Here is a 24,356-nt window from a genome sequence, read left to right on the forward strand (position 1 = left end):
TACATGGCATTTTAAGCCGAATTTCAATTTCAGTTTTTGTTTTTCGGTTAACGGTATATATATATATCTGTAAACAAATTTTCAAATCATGGCAAAAAGTTAAGAAAATTCAATGACAATGGAAGATAATCCATTTTCTTTTGCCAAGTTTTCCCATCAAAATAAACAGTTAATGGATCAAAGTGACCCTATGAACTCTCATACCAGTAAGTTTCAGTTTTGATGCAATATCATTTCTATTGCCTATAGTGTGATGATGCCTACATAAATTATAAAAGTAATTGCATATTCCTACGTATTTTTTTTTTAATTATTTTAGATTCTTCATTTGTTAGGCAGTATATTAGATAATGAAAGTGATTTGTTTCTTGTAGATCTTACTTTAAATTGAGATTGTTTTTAAAAATATTAATTTTCAAAAATGTTCAAAATCCTAGTTTGAGTTAAATAATCTTTGTTTAAATGTTTCATTTGATTTAAATTGAGTTGAGAAGTTGTTTGAAAACTAACTTACAAAAATTACTGAAAAATCTTGTAACTTGCTAACTTGTTCATTATCAAACTTATCAAATTATATTTAAATGTAAAATCAAAAATTATATATAAGTTTAAACTTAAAAAAATTTAAAAAACAAAAAATGTTTAAAATTTTTTGATGTAGTTTGTTAGTTTTTTAATAAGAAATTTGGCGCTAATTTACTTTTCTACCCCCCTATTTTTATTTTTGATTATGATAGAGAATTTTATCCTGATTAAGAATCGTATAAAAACATATACCTGAAAACCAAAGGAAAGTAAGTTCTCTAATTTGATGTTGAAGTGTCAAAAAAATATACCAAAAATGCTAATATTTGCCATCTTTTGTATAACACTTTAAAATTTCACTATTTAATTATGCCGCCTGGTTTCTGTAGTTTAAAAGTAATTAAAATTCTCATGAAAATTAAGAAAGTATTCATGAAAATTCTGATGCAAAAAATTTGCAAAAAACAAAATGTAATTACAAAAGACTCTCTCTATAAGAAATGTTTCTTTATTTCTGTTTTAAAATTAAAATGGCGAATGCTAGATGACCAACTATTATTGAGTTTGATAGCCTTAATTTACTGGTAATCGGTTGCAGGTTTAAAAACAATAATAACAAGTGTATCCATTGGTGCAGGGAGTTTGGTTTACTTGCTGTCAATATGATCTGTCCTCGATGTAACATCCAGTGCAACAAACAAAATAGTCATAATGTCGATGGAAAGATTTGGAGATGCATGCGAAAATAATGTAAAAAGAAAATTAGTATTCGTGTTGGGAGTTTTTTTAAAAGATCTCAACTGAAACTATGGAAATAGATGAATCACTTTTTTCAAGAAGGAAATACAACTGAGGTAGAATTGTAGAAGATCAATGGATTTTTGGTGCGTACGATATAGCAACTAAAGAAGGGTTACTCATTCCTGTAGCGCACCGCGATGCTGCAACCTTACTACCCATCATTATACAATGGATTCGTCCTGGAACTGAAATATGGAGTAATATGTGGGCAGCATACCGAGGTTTAGCAGCGCAAGGTTTTCAACATGGTACAGTAAACCATACTTTACATTTTGTTGATCCCGCAACAAATGTTACAACAAACAGGGTTGAGGCAATGTGGCAAAGAAGCAAAGCCAAATTTAAAGCTATGTTTGGGCCCACAAATTGAGAAATGATTCCTTATTATTTGTCAGAATTTATGTGGGTGCAACGTTTTAAAGAACATTCTTATTTTCACTTTTGGAACCAAGTTGTAGATGAATATCCCATTTGAATGATATTTTTGTATATAGTAACATTTGTTTATCTAAAATCATTAACATATTTTTAAAAAAATCTATATAATCTGAAAATAAGAAAAAAACTTATTGAAATTCAAAGGTTTTTCAAGAAAAAATACTAAAAGAAAAAATAAAAAGAAAATGCATAACAAATTTCTCCATAAAATGTTTTAGCAAAATAAAAACCGGGCTATAAAGTTTTTTTAATGAATAATTTCATGTTTACAGCATTAATTATTGACTGTGTAGTGTTTCAAAAAAGATGGCAAATATTAGCATTTTTGGTTGTTTTTTTTGACACTTCACTATCAAATTAGAGAACTTCCCTTTGGTTTTCAGGTATATGTTTTTATACGATTCTTAATCAGGATAAAATTCTCTATCATAATTAAAAATAAAAATAGGGGGGTAGAAAAGTAAATTAGCGCCAGAAATTTAACAAAAAATGCAAAATAAGATGCTTTTATCAAACATTTACCGTTATAAAATTTAAAAAAAAAAAAACTTCAAAAAAGAAAAAATTATCCATCTTTATTTACATAATTGCTACATCAGTCTATCCCATTTCATTTCATTGAAAAGTAAACATTTATTTGTTTTTGTAAATATAATAAAAGTTGAATAAGGTAAGTTTTACAATTTTACAAATTAAAATAGTCCTCATATCTACATACACCTTCTTTCTGTAGATAAAGTTAAAAAAAAAGCAGCAAATGAAGTATCGAAGACAAAAAAACTCATGGTAACTGTTAATGTTTCTAATAATCTTAATATTTTTTTTTTTTTTTTAATTTAGTATCTGAATTTTTATATCATATAGTTTTTAATATTTTAATACCCTGAAATTTTTGCAATATTTAACCCATAAACTTATAAATGCTGTATAATAAAATAGCAATATAAGAAATGTATTAGTGCAGCTTTTTATTCTTACTATTGCACTTGAATGCTTGAAAACATTTTTAACATTTAGAAAAATTTACAAATAATCATACAAGAGCTGTATTTTGTTTCCCACAGAATCAGATTTTGTTGTAGAAAAAATAGAAAAGATTTTGTTGCAGAAAGTGTGAAAGACAATATGAAATTTTCAGGCAAATCACAAGTAAAATTATTTTTTGAATAAAGTCTGAATCTGCTTGGAGGATGTAGATCAATAAAATGGTCCATATTAGATATTTTTTTGTCATAACTTACTTCACCAAAAATGTTGCCTTTTTTTTCTGTTTTTGAAGTTACTTATATCTACCATACTGCAACTATTTTTCTGTATTCTTGTTATAAAGATTGAAACTTAATAATTCCTCCATGTTTTCATGTAGACATTTTTGTTGGGCTACTTTATATTAAGTTGTTGTATCACATAAATTTGAACACTAAGAACAAAAAATGTTTTCTGGAACTATTAAAAGTAAAATGACTATAGAAGATAGTTAATTTTTCATAGCCATTTTATTTTTATTGATTCCAGAATATCCATTCAGCAGTTATCCTTTTAAAATTAGAATAAAATAAAAGAGATAGTTATCACTCTTCATAATGGTTTACAAAATAATTTACATTTGAAATCTAATATTCTTGGTCACCTCTCTAAATTAGAGGATTTTATTGCCAACTACTACAATACTGAATATTTAGACAGTAAAACCAAAGATTTTGGTGAGTTTTTGGGTAAGGTTTTGGTGATATGTTCATCTGATTTCATACTAGATTTGACCGAGTATGTAGTTTAGGTCAATTGTCAGAATTGGTCATAATTTTAATGGAGGTTCGTTCTTTACAATAATCATTAATGTTTTTGATTATGAAGAGAAGAATAATTAAGATTTTTACCTTAGCAGAGGGGTACGATGGTCATCATTTCTTGCAAGTTCTCAAATATTATCTTGCTTAAAATTTGAAATGTTTTCTACCACAGCAGAAGCTGTTATACTTACTTTTCCTGTTTATTATTTTAAAATTGCTTTTTTTTACCAAAGATTGTTTGTTTTCACATTTCCATGTACCTTGTATTTCTCTCCTTGTAAATAATATAATAAAAGAATATTATTATGTTTGTGAATGTATTTATTATTATAAATGTTACACTTACATGTGCAAACATTTTCAGCCATTTAATACACCTTAATCATAAACCACCTTGCAAGTGGTTGATTTACCACTTGCAAGATTAAGGTAATACAAGGAGAGAAATGCAAGGATATGCAAAATAATCTTTCTCTTACTGTTAAAGATTTTCACAGTTTTTTGTTAGTTTATCATACCTTATCTTACATGACTAAAATAATACTATTCTTGCATTCAATGGTTTTTTGGGCTTTCTGAATTCAACAAGCTGCTGGATCCTGGTTTTATTACAATTTTTTTAAAGTATATCTAATGTAATTCTTAGAAATTTTATATCTTCCTGCTGTTGAAAAGACCATAGCTATCTTTCATTTATATAATCATATATTATCTGCCACTTAGCTGATTTGCTTACAGTTTATCAGCATGTTTCAAAATCTTCTAAAAGTTACTAATTGTAATCACATCAAGGTTGAGATTCTCTTAAAATTGAAGCATTTTTGAATCACTTTGTAACTTTGAAAATTATCAAAAATGATAATTTTCTTTTTAAAACTAGAGTGGAAAAAAGAACATTATTAAGTTTTTTTTTAGTTATTTATGTTTTCATCAAGTAAAATAAGCAGAACAACACGGATACTCTATGGATATGGACTGATACTCTATGGATTATGTCTTTATAATCTTATGTATTACTCTATAGACTTATATAAATATTGATTTATTATATGCTGGAATAAATTTCTCAGTATTCCTTACTACTATTATAAAGATCTCACTATCTCATTATAGAAGTGCAGACATTGAAAACAAGTCTGAATCCAATTTCAGTTATGATTTATTTTGAATCAGCAGCAATTTAGCCTTCCAGGGGCTAACGTAGGATGTTATTTAATTGGTTAATTATGAATATAATATATAATACAATATGGGTATGTTGGTATGATTGTTAATCATTGGTGTTAATGTTTGTTTACTTTTATTAACTTTTAGATTGTAGAAGATGATGATGATACAATTGAAGTAATCAAGTTTTGTTTATTTCTTTGATTAAAATGAGTTTTTCATAAGATTTTTTTTGCTTTTTGTCTTGTTTGTTTTTTCTTTCTGTGTTTGAATATCAAGTGAGTTGTTGTTAGGTTCTGGTCTGAATAATTTTTGTTATATTAATTGATGGAAGCTTTAAAAAGTATATTGATATGTAGAATTAAAAGCAATTATGTGTAGAATTTCAAATAAAGTTGATGTTGTGTCAAGAAGTCTTTTTAATTCAAACCATTTTTGTGTTTACAATATTTACATATTATTTTACCAAAAATAACAACAAAATTAATCAGTGGAAATCTACATGTAATTAGTAAGTAACAACAATGTTTCAAGAAGTTTTGATTAAAGTAATTCACAAAGCCGTCACAACTTTCTACATATTTTTACTTCTGCCAAAAGCAAAATTGTCTGGTTTTACTATTGTGAACGCGCTTTACGAACCTTACAAAACCTTGAAACTTTTGATTGTTTTAAAGCTTAAAGTTCTTATGAAATACATTTTTTTTGTAATCTCATAAATGGTAACAGTTTTCTCAACGATTGATCATGCCTTATATCAAATAAAGATCATGACTTCCATTTTATAGAGCTATGTGCAGGTTTTAATCAAAATGCTCATCTGAAGCAATTATTTTTATTTATTTTGGGAATTCCAAAGGCAAACCCTTAAATTTTTTGTTTTATAGTGAGCATTTATCTGCAGGTGTCTAGCTCAGTTGGTGAATTATCTTTTGAAAGCAGCGATACAGATGAGGATGTATGTTCAGATAGATATGTGCTTCCAGAAGTTCCAGAAGCTGATAATTATCTTTTAAAGCAAATTAATGTTGTAAGTATTAACTTAACATCCTGATTATTACTTCTCTGTTCTATTATTGTTACTGTTGTTACTATTGTTGCTGTTGTTATTATTATTGTTGTTGTTGTTGTTGTTGCTGTTGCTGTTGTTGTTGTTGTTGTTATTGTTAATATTACTATTGTTGTTCTTATTATTATTGCTGTTCTTATTATTATTGTTATCATCATCATCATCATCATCATCATCATCATCATCATCATCATCATCATCATCATCATCATCATCATCATCATCATCATCATCATCATCATATCATCATCATCATTTTTAATTAATTGTTTTTGTTATTATTTGTTGTTATCATTTTTATGATTTTTTTTTGTTTGTTATTAAATGAATAAAGCAAGTGTAAAAATAAGTTTAAACCATAAAATTTTTAATAATTTTAAAGAAATGTTATTATAAAATTTGTTTAATCAATTTGACAATCAAATTAATTTTTTAAAAAGAATATTTTTTAAAAAATTTTGCTGTTTCTTTTTCTTCTCTTTCCTTAATGAGTCACTCCTGGCTTATACTCTGATGATATTATGATGATTTCTTTAACAATAATTTTTAGTTTTAATGGTTTTTTTTTTTTTCCCGCTAACTAGGAAAGATTGAGTTAGCTAAAAGAGAGACTTTGTTGCTATTTCTATTGGCTATTAGTTTTAACTAACAATTTGTTTGCTAGTATGTAACTTGTAGTCATAATGTAAGGTGCATTGACTAAATATTTATAGAAAGAGTTTTTTCTAAACTCATTTATCATTTTTTATAAAAATTAATTTAAAAAAGTGCATAAATAGAAATCATGTTCTATAAGTGCTTTATAAAACATGACAAATGAATTTAGGAAAAGACTCTTTCTGTAAATATATATTTACATTTTTTTTAAAAACAGCTTTCAACAGAAAATGATACTTTAAAAGAAGATTTAAAGAGAACAAAAAAGGATTTCTTGGAATACAAACAGACTGCAAATAAAAGGTTTGTCTTTAATTTAAAGTATTATGTTGAAACAGTAAGAAACTATTTTATGCACAACTAAGTTATTTGAAAGCTGCAAACCTACCAAATATAACAATGTGAAATTTTTCTTATCTTGTATATCATCTGGCACTAGTCATGATAATAGTTTTGCTTTTATGAAAATCTTTATGGTGGTTCCATGTAAAATCATCAGATTTTTTTCTTAGTAGTATGTTATTCTTTTTTTTAAAAGCTTATAGTAATTTTTATCAAGTTTTTTTGCCTACCAAGGTTTATGTACAACTCTATCCAGCACTTATATCCTTACTTGTTCTTGCTTGTTCTCACTTATTCCCACTTTTTCTCACTTTTTCTCACTTGATCTCACTTGATCTCACTTGTTCTCACTTATTCCCACTTTTTCTCACTTAATCACCACTAAAAGCTTCTTGAAAGTCTATGTTGATTCCTTCAATATTTTTTTTTCAACACCAAATATTTTCATATCAGCAAGTGACTTGGTTTGTCTTCTTTGATTTCTATTTAATTAAACCTTATTTTCCTTTTTTTGATTTAGAAAACTTTTTTCTGTTTAAAAAAAAAAACAAAGATTAGGTTTGTTACTTGCTTCTACTGACATTTTTTTTGAAATCATGAGTTGGGAAGTTGGGACTGAGTGTAAATTTAGAATGGATTTGTTTGTACTTTTCAAATCTGAAATTATTTCAGTATTTATATAGCTTTATATTGCTCTTGTAAAACTTATTAATTTCTTAATGTGTGATGTATTTATTTTTGTTTTGTAAATTCATTTTTTCTCAACTGACAACAATTACCTTTCAGTTCCATAGATTTTTGAGTGTATGCAGCAAAATGGTGTTTTGGTAAAATAAACACAAATTAAGTTCTAGCTGCTTCCATAGCTACTCCATCTCTCAATATGTAAAGTTTTTTAAAACTAGTTATTACTTTTGGATCTTCTTTTTAAACATAGAGTTTTCAGGTGGCACTTTAAACAGAGTTTTCAGGTGGCACTTTAAAGAAAAAACAAGAATATCATTTTTGTTGTTTTAAATTTTCTCTTGGTACAAGTTTTATATTTTTTTAACCATCATATACGTTCCAGCTTCAACAACATCTTTGCTCATTTAGTGTTTCTTCTATTAAATTTTACCCTTTCTATGGAATTTTGTGGTAAATTTCAGCAATTAATGCAATCAAATAGACTTTCAGGAGTTTTATCTTGAAATACTCAACGTAACATTACTACTAACTTTTCATTCTTTTCAGGTTATCAATCTTGGTGATTTTTTATTAGTATCAATGCCTATACTAGTTGAGTTCATACTCTCACTTCAACACTACAACATTCAATATTTCAATTTTAATTTTGAACATCTAAAATCAATCTTTTAATATTTAAAACACTTAACAATAAGTTTTTTTTGAACGCATGAATTTTACTTTGTTATTATTTTGTTATTACTTTGTGATATTTGTGTTAGTTTATGTAATTGTTTGTTAAGTTTCTTCTTTATTTGTATTTATCTCTCTTTTTGCTTGTTTAACCAACATATCACAAATGTACTAAATTTCTCATGTATATTACTAATGTGAAGTATTTAAATTTTTGATTATATAATTATTCTTAAATTCAGTGGTAAAGAAATAGAGGGAAAAAACTGGCATTCACCTGTAAATACTCATTTTCTACTCATGTGTTTGAACTTCAATTTTTTATTTATGTGTTAATCATATTTGTTTTCTTTATCATATAGAATAGGTGCACTTCAGAAAGAGTTAGACAAAGCCCGTAACAAAGAGGCGGATGAAACCCGAGCTCTGGAGGATGTTGTCCATGTAATAGAAGAAAATCTTCAATCAACCACTGTAAGCTTATGCGATCTTAAATTTTATTGACCAACAAGTACAAAAAATAAATTTTGTTCCCTTTTTTTTTTTTTTTTTTTCCTTTTTTAATCTAGTTTGTTTTCATTTCACTCATTTTTAATGTTTCAAGAAATGTTTTTTTATGTTATTTTATTGTTTTATTTTAAAAGATAAGAGCTGTGAGAGCAGAAACAACTGTGTCTTGCTTAAGAGAAGAAGTGAACAGACTCACTGAAGAACTAAGCACAAAAAAAGTAACACTTTTGAATAAATACTTTCAACTGTTATAAATTTTTTGCTTTTTTTATTGATGAATTAATATAAATAAATATAGTTGATACTTATTTAGAAATCTCAGGATTCAATTGGAAAGTTCAGTTCAACAAAATTTTATTGAGATTTTTCCATTGATTTTTTATAATTGGAATTAATTGCAATAATGATGAAAAAGCATTTGCTTAAGTTAAAATTATTTTTCAAAATATTTCAATTTTCAAAGTTCAAATCAAATCCTGTAAATCATTCAAGAATACTAAGTCTCCAAACAAAAAAAATGACAAAAATTAAACAAAATGACAATGTGTAAAATTAAGGTGTTGCCTTAATAAAAATTCTTTATACAATTGTGCACATATTTATAGACAAACTCAATGTTTTTATTTCGCTTCTGTAAAAAAAAAAAAACAATTTAAGAAATTGTTTTTTATTTTTTTTATTTCTGATATAAAAAAAACACTTTTTTTTTTATGTTAGAAACATTAAAAAAAAAATTAAATTTGGATTAAAGTTAAGCACTAAAAAAAACTGCATATATTTATAGACAAATGCCAAATCAGGATTTAAGGTAGCCACCATTGGTGAAATAACAGGCTCTAATGCATCTTGGTATTATTTCAATTAACTTCAAACAGAATTCTTTTGGAATTTCAGACTAAACTCTTCCAACTCTTGTTTAAGATGCTCCATGGATGTTATCTTGATTGGTATCATATTAGCATCCATATATGACCATATGTTCTTGATTGGGTTCAGATCTGATGACCTAGCACATTATGGCAAGAAATCATATTGCTGCTCTTGGACTGGTGTTGGACTGAAAATTGACAACACCGTATGAGCTGTACTCCTATCCTGCCAGAATTTCCATAATTGAGCAGGTGTTAAAAACTCATTTTTAAGGATATTTTTTGTAGGTAAATTGGTTAATTTGGTCTGTGTACACTTTGCAATATCCAGTGCCCTTGTGGGAAATACAACCCCCAGATACAAACTGAGCCTCTTTCGCCTTGTAACCTTAATATAACAAATCGGTCCACATATTGTTTGGAACTCAATCTTTTTATTATAACTCTTGATTTTTGACCTCAAAGTTCGATTTATCGCTGAAGATGGCTTTACTCCAATCTTCTACAGTACAGTGAAGTCTTTATTTACATCATTTTTGATTTTTGAGCTTATCCATTACTTTAAGCAATGACTTCTAGCTGCTAGACTTTCTAGGTGCTTTCTATGAACTGATTACTTTATTATGTAAAATCCTTCTAGCTATTTCCTTACTAAAATATTTGTAAACTTACTATTGAACTCACTACTAAGTTTGCTGTTGCTAACTGTAGGGTTTTTCCTTACCTCTCAAGAGAGGTAACTTATTTCTTGGTCTTTTGTCTTAAACACCCTGCTGGTTGTTGGTAACTTTTTGACACCAGTTGTCATCTCATAATTTTTCTTTGTAGTTCAAATTCGTTTCTCTAAATATTGAGTGCTTTACTTATCTCACAATTCCATTTACTAGTTTTCACCACTTCAATGCTTTGTCGTCAAAACAGTTTGCCGTCAAAGCAGTTTGATGGCAAAGCATTGGAGTGGTGAAAACTAGTAAATGGAATTGTGAGATATGCTTATTCTGGCCATTATTTCTGCAAATTATACCAACTTATTACCAAACTGAAACAGCTTTCAAAATTATTTATCATAATTTGGATAACTTTTTTAGACTTAGGTACTATTTATAGTAAAGTTTTGCAGATCAAGTTTTCAGAAATCAATTATCAGTGGTTTTTCCAGAATTTTTATTTTTTGCTTCCGCCTATAAATATATGAAGACTTGTTTTTTTTCATAGTAATTAAACTATTGCTAAAATCCGATTATTTTTCAAACAAAAAAGAATTAAAACATCAAAGTAATATAGATAGATAGATAGATGGATGGATGGATGGATGGATGGATGGATGGATGGATGGATGGATGGATGGATGGATGGATGGATGGATGGATGGATGGATGGATGGATGGATGGATGGATGGATAATAAAAAAAAACTCTATTAAAAGTGACTAAAGTTAGTCATTTATTTTCTGTTTTTTAACATAGAAAAATATTTACTCAGAACTTATAGTGAATATAATTTTTTAATAGCAAATCTAATTCCACTACACTGCACAATTGGAATGAACTTAGCAAAAGGGTCAGAATCGAAGGTTAAATTCTAATTGTGTGGCGTGTTTGCTATTGTTATAGATATCCTAACAACAAATGGCATACATATTTTTTTTGTTTTTGATAATTATTTTTAGTACTTAATGCTATCTGAAGTTGATGTTTAAAAGTAGCAAATAAAAGTAGATGTAGTGTAAATGTTAATATTTAAAGGAGCCTCCTTTTAAAGCGGCCTCCTTTAGCTTTATTATATGCTCTAATAGGTTTAGGCATGGATTCGACCTTTTTTATGTATAATTCATGTGGGATGTATTTCCAAGTTTTCAGCAGCCTCTCCTGGTGGTGCTTAACTGATATGTTACGCGGGGTTACCATTTTTCTGCTCATCCATGACCAAATTTTTTCAAAAGCTCAACCCTTTTGAAAAAATTTGGTAATCAGAACAATGTAACAGTCATACCAAGGTATGCAAATCAGGTAATCATGCATACCTTAGTATGACTGTTACATTGTTCTAAGGGAACCAGTGAGATATTGATTTTGCTGAGATTTCAAAGTTTGATTCCACAGAAAAGGCTTGTAGATGGTAAAAGTGTGTTTTGTAGTGTTTCTTTGTAAGTTAATACAACCGTGTAAATGTTGCAGTACATGTACCGTGATAGGAAATACAGTAGATTTTAGCAGACCCTCCACTTTCTGAATCCTTTGTCCACAAAACATTGTAAGATACTATATTTTTCAGCCATGACAATCACTTGTGTTTTTCAGTTAAACACTTCGAATTTTAACTTCTCACTGAAAATAACTTTTTACCAGTCTTAACTACAAACCAGTGCAAAAAAAGTCTTTGCACCTCTTACGTCTTCTTGTTGATCTTTCTGACACTGACGAAAATGGTTTTCTAAGTGCTGTATACGATCTTATTTTCGTTTCTTTAATTCTCGTTGAAAAATTTAGGTAAACCAGCCAAATTATTGGCTAAACTAGCCAAATTTTTGGCTAAACTAACCAAATTGGCTAAAATATTCAACCTAGGGTTAACTCCTACCTGATTATAAATGAAATTGACGTCCTCTTCAGATCAACTTCTATGGCCTGCCAGGCGGTGAATCACAGTGTTTGAAGCCTTATACTTTATATCAAGCATTTCTCTAATACACCAACTTTATCTCACGCATTTCTCGTCAACTTTTTTTGAAATCTCCCCGTTAGATACTCGCTTTTAGTAAATCAACAATTTACCACTTTTCTTTGTCACTTTTTTTTCACCCTTTTGTTTTTTTACCCATTTTTACAGTTTATTTCACTACTTTATTTATCAAGATTTTTACCAATTCAAATCACAATTGCTAAATCTGGTTGTTTTTTTTTTTTTTTTGAAAAATAAAAGATGATAACAACTTGTAAAAAATTAAATTTAAGAATTAATATTTGCAAAAAATATCCATATTCTTTAGATTTTACTGGATGATTATGATCACCTTCAGCGACAGCATAATGAATTACTTATGACAGTAAGAGAGAGATCTCAACACGCTGCACGGTTGCTGCGAACAGCCGCTAGTAAAACAGAGCCACACGTCAGGTTCTAACTTTATTTTTCGGAAATCTTAATTTTTTACTTTATGTAGTGTTTTTTAAAGTATGTTTTAGAAAACCTTTTCTTAATGTTGCGCTATAAGTAAATATATTAAGTACATTAGTTTGAATGGCTGTTGGCATTTTTCCTATGTAATGAAGTATTAGTGTTTTATTATTTCAATGGTAAATATGAACTCGTTTGGGCTGGTCGAGCATTTTTTTTTTTCTTCAGGCAATTGCAGTCCGGCATTGTTTCTTTAAATTTCCTTGCGAATCAACTCGATGACATCGGCAAGATTTCTGATGTCATTGAATAAATGGTTTGAATGATATTGTTGGTCTATTAGCGTAGAGAAGAAACGTTGAGTTGGATAACATGCAGCCGAAAAATCATGTATAATGTTAAAAGATGAGACAACATGGCCGTTCCTGAAATGTCTTTAGCACAATAGTAGATTACGGGTGTAAATGAAAATTATTTAGATTTTTTAATTAAATAACTTTTATAATTAGATAACTTATAAATTTTTTGTATAGCATTGAGAGGATATTTAAATCATATAAATAAAAATAAAAAATATTTTTATCGTTGCGAAAATTCGAAAAATAATTTGTTTTTAGAGTACTTTCCCTCGAAAAAAAAAAGTTGGGGAGACTGGTTCTTGTTAGAACATAGTTTATATTACAATTTATTAGTTTATTTTTCTTAGGTACCTTCCACAGCGAAGAAATAAATGGAAATCGTTTTTTTTTTTTAAAAAAAAAAGTTTTATAATTTTCCCTATTTTTTGCTAAACTAAAGGAGTGTTTAAGATTTTTTTGGGGGGAGGCTAAGCACCCTGGGCTTTAGGCCTGCTTTTTGTATAAAGTAAATCTTAATGAAGTTAGGATTGCAGTGGTGGTAAGTGGCACCTTTAGGACTGTTATAAGTTTTTCCACTTTATTCGTCTTTACTGTTTGTTTTCTTTCAGTCAACGTAACCTCGTTTTTCTACTATTTGCCCAGACAACTAAGCGTGTTTGGAGCTACCTTCTTGACAGCTTTTTTTATATGAGAGTTTATATTAAAAAAACGTGGTGTTAGATTTCGTCTGTAATTAAACAAAAGTACAACGCCAGTTTTGTTATTTTATGCAGCCTATTTTCCCCATTTTTAAATACAATCGACGTCATACTGTGAGAACTGTAGATGGCACAAAAAACTACTGCTAGATATTGATTCAGCACCCAAAAATAAGTAGGATGCAGCTGGACTTGTTTTCACATACTTTTTTGGTTCGAAGGGGAGCTTCTCAATAAACCTGAAATACTCGAGAGATAGAAAGATGCTGAGAACAAAAAAGCAGCGAAGCAAAAACAACGTAAGCTTAGCTTTAATGACGAGCAGCAAGTAAACCAAGCAACAACAGCAACTCCTACAGCAGTAACAGCTGCAAACCGACTCAAGTGTAAAAGGTGCTGTAAGGTTTTAGGCGAAGTTTCAACAAGTCAAAATATGAAATGGTACCAGTGTGAAAATTCAAAATGTAAGGTTTGGCTTTGTCAAACATGTATACCAAAGCGATAAAAAGCGTAAAAATGAAATGAAAGTTTTAAAGTAAAAAGCGCTGAGTTTAAATGCATCAAAAAGTGTTTCACAAGCGACAACTCTATCTCTAGTACCTAGTACTCAACATCATCACAAGAATAAAGCTTTTTTATTTGGTTGTTTTTTGCAGTTGTTGCTATTGGTTGCTTTTTTGTTGTTTTTTTTTTTTTTTACTTAAGTATTGTTTTAATTACACACAGATTTGCGTACTTCATTCTCCCCAAATGTGAGGGTAGAATGAAATAACTTTTTTTTTTTTCAATTAAATAAGGTTTCTTAAAAAAACTAAAAACTTTTTTGATTTGATTTGTATATATTTGAATACAGCTCAAAGTTCTCAATAACTTAAAAAAAAAAATAAAGAACCTTTTTCCCGTAAAAAAAAATTTAATCAAAATTCTTAATTATTTAATTTGGCCCCATTTTACTCTGTTGTATTTGTATATGCTCGAATAAATACAATTACAAGTTGTGACCTAACAAGAGTCACAACACTAAATAATGAGTGACAGAATTCTGAACGCTATCGCAAGAAGGAGAATGTCATTTGTAAGCCTTCGTGAATGGGAGTTAAAAGTGTCTAGACTCTCTCACTTTTTTAGATGGAAAGGGGATCACAGCAACCACTCCGCTTTTTAAGTGTTATTTATTAACTATTTCTGTGAAGTATTTGAGTTTTAGAGTGTTTACATAAATTTTCGATCAATTTATAAATTGCATCGTTAATTTATTAACGTCTCAAGTATCAAATTTGGGAAATACTCTAGGCAAGCAACAACAGAAGGGGACACATCTTTTCCTTTCCCTATCTTCTTGGTGGCCAAAGTAAAGTTACACAATTTAACTATAAAAAAATACCAGTTTAACAAAATAATGAGACACTGAAAACAAAAACTCGAAAAATAGAAGTTATTTTAAATTTGAGGATTTCATGAAACGAGACTAAAAAAGTAAACTGACAAAACAATCCATTGAATTAGAAAACAATCCATTGAATTAGATAACAATCCATTGAATTAGATAACAATCCATTGAATTAGATAACGAAAGCAACTGAAAAAAACTTCATTTCAACAATTAGAAGAAAATTGCTCTTTGCACTGATCTGATGATGATTACTGATGAGTAAATTTTTCTGCATTTCATGGTCTCCACCTCTATGCAAGAAGTAGATCATTTTAAGCTAAAAAATATTCCATGGGAATGTATTTTTTTCTTGTACAAATGAGAGTCGAAAACTTTTCAAATGAAAACTTTCTAAACGTAAATAATCTTTCCGTTAAAGAGCTTGAAAATAAAATCTCTAATAAAGTTATAACTACTTTTTAAAAAAATGAGTTTAAAAAAAATGCTTAAAAAATAATTGTCAGAAGTTTAAACTTTAATCGTAAAATCTTTTCATTGCCTGTTTCCAAAATCTAAAACTGATAAAAAAAAAAATCATTAAAAAATTATGCAGTTGAGAGCTTCTTACTTCTGCAAATGATCAAAGGTATGAAGTTGTACGCTATCAAAGAAATCCATAAATTGCTTGTAACCACTTACCTGCTTTGACTTAGGAAGAAGATCAAATACGAAGAAGATCATGAGTGTTTCTAAATCTTACCCAAACGATTTATTGAGTAAGTCTGTCTCTGAGGTTTAAAACCTACAACTAAAAGGCTTTCAATTAATAAAACAAAGTCCTTTAATAGATAAACAAGTGACGTCATTTATGCCTATCCTTTTATCTTTTTATTATCAAATCAATATATAAAACCAGTTTTAATATACTTGCTATAAAAATCAAGTATGGAAAACTCATTCATGGAAAGCACGTTCTAAAAAATCATCGAATCACATCCAAAACACTCGAATATTTTTTTAATAATAGTTAGAATTGACAACAACAAGAAAGCCAAACTAGCTTTTATACATTTCTCTTATCATTTTTATACTATCACATCAAATTATTGCTATATTATTATATTTCAATGACTTTGAAGTATTTAAAAAAACTTCTTTAAGTTTTAATAAACAACAAAATATTCGCAACAAAAAACCCTAAATAAAAATGAAAATCATTCCGCTTTTTTCACGTTTTCTGTTTTAAAAGAAAGTTGTCTCTTTCTTTTTAAAATTACTTAATATTTCATTTCATAGCTCTTGTATTATTTACACATTTTACATATTTAGAAATATTTAAACAATCAAAAGTATTTCATATCACTCACTTCAACTTTTTCAAGTTTTCAATGTTATAAAAACTTTCTTGTATTACATATACTTTTCACATATTTACGCTTGCATTTATTTTTTATCTAACATATGAAACATATCTCGTGATGATTATTTTAAACACTTCGATGTTATAAAAAGTTGAAATTCAAATTGAAGCTCAAATCACAAGATCTCCAACAAATTGAAGTTTCACATTCATCTGAACAAGAAGAAGCATATTTATATTATCATTAATATTTATCTATTTGCAATTTCTATTGACAATCAATTTTAAGATTTTCAAAACTCAATAACCCACGTATTATTTTGTATAAAGAAGAGATCAAAACAAATAAAAAGATCACAAATCAATTCAAAATTTATTTTTCACTTCTTAAGTATTTATTAAACAATTATATAAAATGAGAAACACCCAATTAAAATGTTTTCAAAATTTTGTTGGGTTTCAATTAATAGAAATTCGAATAAGTCAGCCAATCAGAAGCTTAGTCAAAAGCATCAGTAGAGTGCGCTATTTCTTTTTAAAGTCGCGTGAGGTTTTTCATGCTAAATAATATACTTTTAAACTGAGATAAAAACATTTCTGTTTCTATTTTTTTGCTGCAACAACAAAAAAATGTTGAAAAGTATATGAAAGTATGACAATTTAAAGCGGTAACAGTCGATTAAAATTGTCAAAAAGTTCGGAAAATATATCAAAAAATTTTCACACCAAAAAATACCGTATATATACCTCAGACGCATTTCTTTTATCGTCATCGTTTTGTAAACTTCTTATTTATTTTTGAGAAGAAAAAAATATTAAAAAATTACTCTTATGTCACTCAAAAAATCAAAGCCATTGCGTCAGAGGAACTTTTCATCGTGTTTTCCCTAAAATCTTAACATACAGAAACTCTGCTCCAAATCGATTTTAACAACTACAAGTTACGTAACAACAAAATCTTAAACACTTCCTTCACATCGTTCGTTAAGAAATTATATAAAACAAGAAAATGAACGAAGAAGTTGGCGATCTTCATCAATGAAACAACTCAAGCTCCTGTGGCGATGCTCTCATTCCGAAAACGTCCGTTTACTCACAGATTTTTTAGAAAAACTTAACCAGGAGGAGGATTTAGTTGTAAATTGAAAACTCGAACTTAGGTTTGTGCGTTCTATTATTATTAACATCATTACTATTGAGTTTAATGCAGTTAATCCCATGACTAATACATTTATTATTGTTGTTATAATTATAACAATAGCAGTAACAGTAGAAGTAGCAGTAGCAGTAACAGTAGCAATAGTTTTAGCAGTAGCAGTAGTAATATTGATGATAATAATAATAGTAATAATAGTAATAACAAAAATAATAATCTTTCAAGCTCTTTACATCACAAATAAAGAGAGTGATTGGAGGATTGCTTTAAAAAAAAAAGATTCATAGGAAGAAAGATGAAAGAATTTAATTTACTTCTACATCCCAGTTATTTATAGTAATAAAAAGGTGAATCTCTTTTTTTTTTGCAATAAAATCTTTTAATGGAAATTACAACACACCTTTAGACTTTTATAAATAATAGAGATAGATAATAAAGAATAAATGTCTCAGTTCCAGCAAGAAAGCAGGCTCTAGTTCTAATCATAAATAATTTTATTTTTTAAAATAAAGGTTAAAAATAAAATAAATCATTTAGAACTTTGCTTTAAATAATACTGATATTTTCATGTTTAATGTTAAAAAAAAATGTATTTATGTATGCATTCAAAATGCTTTTTCATTAATACTTTTGATATTTTTTATTTAGTAGAAAACTTTGAATTGAGTTTGTTCTTAAAAGTTTAATCTGCAAATTATTTACTTAATTTAAATGCAAACCATTAGAATATTACTTAGTATACTTTAAATTAGTTTAAATTTGACAAAATGTTTTATTAAAAGTCTTTAGTTTAAAAAAATATATTTTAAGAGAAAGTTAATAGAAAATCATAAAAATATAATTAAAATAAATCGGACAATAGTAAAATTTCATCCAAAACTTAGGAGGTGCTTCTGCTACCTAAGTAAGAATCCGATAATTTCGGATCGGATTGCAGTCCAAACCGATATTATTTTTGCGGATTTATACGGATTCACAATAAAGAATCCTTTTGAAATAAGATTCATTTTTATATATAATATACAATGAAACGAAATAATTTCCATGTTAAGAAATAAAAAAAGTCAAATCACACTGAAAGTTAATCATTTTCCAAATTCATTTCCAGGCCACTCAATGTCTTGAATTTTGCTGAGTTGCTTAGTGTTTTCTTTCATATATACCAACATCTCAACCTTTGAGATTGAAATATTGGTTTTTTTAGAGTTGTATATACTCCCTGCTGTTGAGAAAACTCTTTCAGATGTTGATGATGCAGCAGGTATATAGGGTTTTTTTCTGGCCAACGTTGATATTATTGGGTAAATATACTGGTTTTGTTTCCAGAATTCCAGTACAATTGTATTTGCTGGAACTGGTTTTGCATTCAAATACTCCTCAATTTCAGCTGAAATGCCTTTGTTGAAGCTTGATTTACCAGCAGGATTAATCTAACATGCATCAAACACTTTCTTCCTCAGTTGTTTAGTGAAATCAAACTTGTCATCATCTTCATCATCCAACATGGAAGGGGAAGGAGTGCTTTGGCTAGCCAAAGTTTCTTTTTTTGACAGTACTTCCCTAGCTTTCTTTACTGCAGTTTTGACTACTTCAAATTTTTTCCCCTCATTCACAAAGCACATGACCTTACTGTAAGGATCTACTTGTTCCTTGATGAATGTAAAAAGGAGAGGAATGTATTTTGTAGATATATTCTTTGCTGTAATGGCTCTGAATTAACCGTTGGCTGCAGTTTTCATCATCCGGGTTAATGCGTCAGTTTCTACAATAGAAAATGGTTGAGTGTCCTCAATCACCCATTTAGAAATTTCAACAACAGTTCTTATTTTATTGATGTCAGTAACTTCCCATTCAGGTTTGGTAGCCTGTTTTCTGCCTTGCCGTGTCTGTGTGTTGGAAGTGCCACAAGTTCCACTTGGTCCAGGCTGTGGCGATGCTGGTGTATCTTTTTGTTTCTGTGGACATCTCCTCTTTTTTCCTCTTTCTTGTGTTAGTTCAAAATCTGAATCTTCAGAGGCAAGCTCATCAAAAATGTCTGGTTTTGATGATTTTTGCTTGTCTTACCTTTCTAATTGTTTATATAAATTCAAGTGGACTCTTTTCAAATGGTTCCTTAAAGGACTTGTGGTGCTTTCATTGATTAAGTATATTTTGCCACAGGCTTTTATTTTTGCCTTGTTTTCCTCTACATTGTTGAAGAATTCCAAAATATTAGATAGCTAAGGCATCTGAAAAGAAACAAAAAAGTGAAATAACAAAAAAAAAAAAAAAAAAAGAAACGAATCGGATTATTTTTCGGATGAAGTTTGCCAGATCGGATAGGACGAATATTTCGGGTTATTTATTGGATTTAAATTCTACAAAAACGGATCAGATTAAAAATTCGAAAGCACGGATCAAATTACATTTTCGGTTAGCGGATGTTTTATTTAAATATATCCCTCTATATTGCCTTAATAAAACGTGATAATTTTTGATGCATGCAAATAGTTTCCGAAAAAAAACTAATTATTTGAAAGTTATTTGAAAATTTTCCTTAATATTCGATTAATAAAAAATGATATTTTAGAGGCATGTATAAAGTTTTCAATAAAAAAACTAATTATTTAAAGGTTATTTGCCTTTAAATGTTGAAATGAAAGTAACAATTTTTCAAACTATACTTTATCTCTATTTCTATTTTTATTTCTATTTCTATTCATATTTAAATAGAAGAAATATAATAATGTAAACTTTATCAGACCAATCCACTAATTGAAGCAATCCGCAAAGCGAAAATTATTTCAATCCGCAAAGCGAAAATTATTTCAATCCGCAAAGCGAAATTCGATTTGAGCAAATGAATTCGATTTACAAAAAGAAAAAAAATCCGCAAAAATTCCGTTCGAAAAATTTTAAATCAAAATAATATAATAATGGTTCATCGTAATAGATGTAAGTGAAGAATAGTAGACTGTTGATTGGCTAAACGAATTGTTGTAGGTTAAGATTTCCAAATAGGACTGGTTGAAAATAAAAAAGAAATCCACTATTTATATGACGCGCACATAATAAAAATGTAATTTTTTTGGACCGCACCATTTAATAGTGACACGAACGGAACGCGATTGATATAATTCGCTAAGCCAATTAAAGTTAAATTGATTCGTAAAAATTTTTCGGATCAATCATCCGAGTATCAAAGAGAATCTGCAAAATAAAAATCCGTTAGTAGTTTGTAAATTAATTTTCAGATTATGGTTTGTAAAATATTTAACAATCGGACTGTTTTTATTCGCAAAATAAGTCGGATTGACTTTTTGCGGATTTTACGAACCAAATCGCTGGTGCCTGGAAATATGACATGCTTCTGCTACCTAATTAAGAATAAAAGATTCTACTCAAGGGAAAATGAGAATCGTTAAAGTTGTCGATACAATCAGTGGGATCAAGGTTTCAATTTAGAAATAAACTCTCGTCCATCTGGCATTTGAGACTATTGTGTTAAAAGTTTGTATTTAAAGAAAGCAAGTGTAGTTTAAGAAAGTTTTAATATGATATATTTTTTTAAGTTTAATATAAAATCACTCAAAAGTTTGTAATTTTAAAAACTTTATAAAAAGATTTGAATATTAGCAAATCAACAGAAAAGACCAGGAAAAGAGAAAGTTTGTTTTACAAAAACTAAGAAGAACTTACGGATAAATCACTGAGTGAATATCCAATTTGTAGGCTTGGACAAGACATAAGACATTACAAACTTGACCCATCAGAATTTATAAAAATTAAACTTTAATTGAACAAAAGAATTATGAAGATCTTGATGAATAATTGTGGTCGCAACCTCATCAGAAAGTAGGGAAGGGTATCAGACATCCATGTGGAAAGTGAGATAAAATCTCCTGGACCTCATACAATCAAAAGTTAAAAGATTTGCACTGAGAGTTATATCTTCAGTGTTTTTAAAACACAATTTTTTTTTTCCGAAAAAGAGATCCTTCAATGCCAGTTGATCTGCATCCGAAACAAACACCACCGAAGGAAATTTCTAACGCCACATTTTTCAACATTAAAAAGAAAACAGATCCTTTAATGACAGCTATAGATTGTATTATGACTTGAAATTTAGGGCTCGGAGGTGTTGAATCTGATGCATCAAAGACCATTAAGAATAAATCCTTCTTTCTTGAGTTATGCAAATCAGACAAATGAATTTCAGCGCAGTTATAAGATAGATACTATATATTCTAAAGATTGCATCATGTATTCTAAAGATTGCATCATGTATTCCAAAGATTGCATCATGTATTCTAAACATTTTGAAGTCACAGAGCATGTTTTTCAATAAAATTTATTTGAACATAAATTTTGACTTTTAAGTTACGGATTATCTAGGTTACAAAAAAAGAAGTTTTTGAACTAATCGCAAACGCTGCAAAGTTTTAAGTTCTTATTATCTTAAAGTTTGTGAACCATGGAAATTAGTTGAGGAGGTAAACATTGCATCATGAGTTGCATCATGAGGTTGGAAATAGAAGGTGGGTTCTTTTTAAAAATATTGATGAACATTTTTGATCCAGAGTCTTTAGCAGACTATAGAAACTTTAAGCTTACTGGCATCAATAAAGTACAAATTTTTGGTAACTGTACATGCAATAACAAGTTAGCAAGAGCAGCTTCAAGTTAGGAAGATTTATTGAGATTTTAGGAAGATTTATGGAGATTTATTGAGCAATGAAGTTCTGTGGCAGTAAATCTCAAAAATAAAACAGTATAAAGTCTAAATGATTGGCATCGAAAGTATGTTGAAGACGGTCATTAATAAAAGAACATGAAGATTTGAACATGAAGACTTGCAAAAATGTTATTGGCCCATGACAAAAAAAATGTTATTGGCCCCATGTTTGCTCCAAGAAAACTCTGATGATTGACATCGTACCGACTCCTGAACTGCATTTATTTGAGCATATAGTGACTCAGGTGGATTCAGGATATCATAGTGGCTAAAGAGCATTAAAGTTTCATGTATCCTTGTATACACCCAGTGGCGGAACTACTGGACGCAGGACCCTGCGTTGCGGGGGGGGGGGGCCTATCAGCTATAGGGGGCCCTCATATAAAAAAAATTATACTCTCAATAATATTTATACTATAAAACTCTTTTCCGCAGGTATAGTGGGCCCTAAAATATAAAACTTGGATAAAAAAAATGTCATCCATCGTATTAAAATATATTGTTCAAAAATTTATTTTTGTATTGGAGTGCGTAGTTTACATTTAAACGAAAAGTTTTGACCTTTTTAAAATTGCATACGCAATTGAGAAATAAAGTACGATTATCAGCTGCGAACTGCCAGATGTTATTGTATAGTTAATTTTTATACCGTTATGTTGTGTTTGTGTATGAATTAGACAATTAGACTGAATTCGGTAAAAGTAATAATTTGTTGCGTATAAATTTTTTTTTAACTGTAAGAAGTTCTTCAATTTATAAGTTCTTAGTTGCATATTCAATATTTTTAAAATATAAACAATATTATTTATGTCGTTGCATATCAAGGATAATGATTCTATAATCCTTGTTGCATATACAAATTAACTTTGAAATGTATGTTCTCATTTTCAATTTTATATTAAATCTTCCGTTGTATTAAGTTAACTTTTCATTTCTTATTTTATCTGAATTACTAGTCTCCAATTTATTTAATCGTGTTACGAATAATAAAGTATTGTTGCACGAGAGTTTATTACTTCACTGATATATTTAATAAAAGGTAATTAATAAATTTGTAATAATTAAAAATTTTACAACAGGTACTGAATTTATAAATTTGTAATAATTTAGATTTTGACTCATAATAATGGAAAAGAAATTAAGTAGTACAAGCGGTGCAGCAAAAAGAAGAAAGTTAAAAGAAACAAAAGCTACTTTAGCTAAATTGCCGAAGCTAACAACGTTTTTGAAACCAATCGAAAAGCGAGCGGAAACGGAAGTGGAAAGTCAAAGCTCTGCAGAAGTGGTATGTATAAATCAGTCAGTAGAACATGATGATATCGAAGAAAACATTGCTACTGGTAATAAAAATGTGAACGAAGAAGATGTGAATAGGTCTCCGAGAAACCACCGAAATGAAGACCAGGAAGATTCAAACTCTGATACGAATGACGCCATTGAACAAATTAATTTAGAAAAATCAAGTGAATTATTTTCTACTGACATTGCAAATTTTCATGGTAAAATACTAACAAAAGATATTAAGAAAATAATTGTATTATCGGAATCGTGTCGGCCAAAAGGTCCTTTTATACGCGACCCCTTGCAAGAAAACCGTAGGTTTTCCAAGAAATATTTTAAAACTACCACAAAATATGGATCTATAGAAAGAATGTGGCTTTGCTATTCCCCAAAACTTGATGCCGTTTATTGTGAGCCTTGTTGGCTTTTCTCAGAAGAACGAAAAGCAAAGGATAACTGGCGTGAGCATGGTGTCAGAGATTGGCGTGGTCTTTCTAAAAAAATTAAAATTCACGAAAATAGTCAACAACATATATTTGCTTGTTGCATTTATGAAAAATGGCGACATAATGAAACAATTGATAAAAATATAGAAGAACAAATACGATACCAATCAAATTTTTGGGTGCAAGTCTTAGAGCGGATAGTAAATATAACATTAGCACTTTGTAAAAATTCTTTGGCTTTTCGTGGTCATCGTGAATCATTTGACAATGAATATAATGGTAATTTTTTGACCCAAGTTCAATTTTTAGCTAAATATGATAATGTT

General features: G+C 28.7%; 1 protein-coding gene across 2 annotated transcripts; it reads left to right on the forward strand.

The window, feature by feature from the left end:
- The first annotated feature begins 12 nt into the window (after nt 1-12).
- LOC149882562 (endosome-associated-trafficking regulator 1-like) lies at nt 13-13,181 on the forward strand. Of its 2 annotated transcripts, none has more exons than XM_090099995.1 (9): nt 13-206; nt 2,498-2,550; nt 4,869-4,898; nt 5,626-5,751; nt 6,665-6,750; nt 8,511-8,622; nt 8,793-8,876; nt 12,517-12,644; nt 12,873-13,181. In XM_090099995.1, the coding sequence occupies exons 1-9, from the start codon at nt 113-115 to the stop codon at nt 12,955-12,957; spliced, it is 798 nt and encodes a 265-aa protein (XP_089956121.1). In that variant the 5' UTR covers nt 13-112; the 3' UTR covers nt 12,958-13,181. The 2 variants fall into 2 exon arrangements, with proteins under 2 accessions (XP_089956121.1, XP_089956122.1); XM_090099996.1 differs by having other exon boundaries at nt 47-206; nt 5,609-5,751.
- The last annotated feature ends 11,175 nt before the right edge of the window (nt 13,182-24,356 follow it).

Source organism: Hydra viridissima, unplaced genomic scaffold (assembly GCF_058129835.1).
Source record: "Hydra viridissima isolate aposymbiotic clone 2 unplaced genomic scaffold, HvirCarnegie_v1 scaffold_10, whole genome shotgun sequence".
Taxonomy (NCBI): domain Eukaryota; kingdom Metazoa; phylum Cnidaria; class Hydrozoa; order Anthoathecata; family Hydridae; genus Hydra; species Hydra viridissima.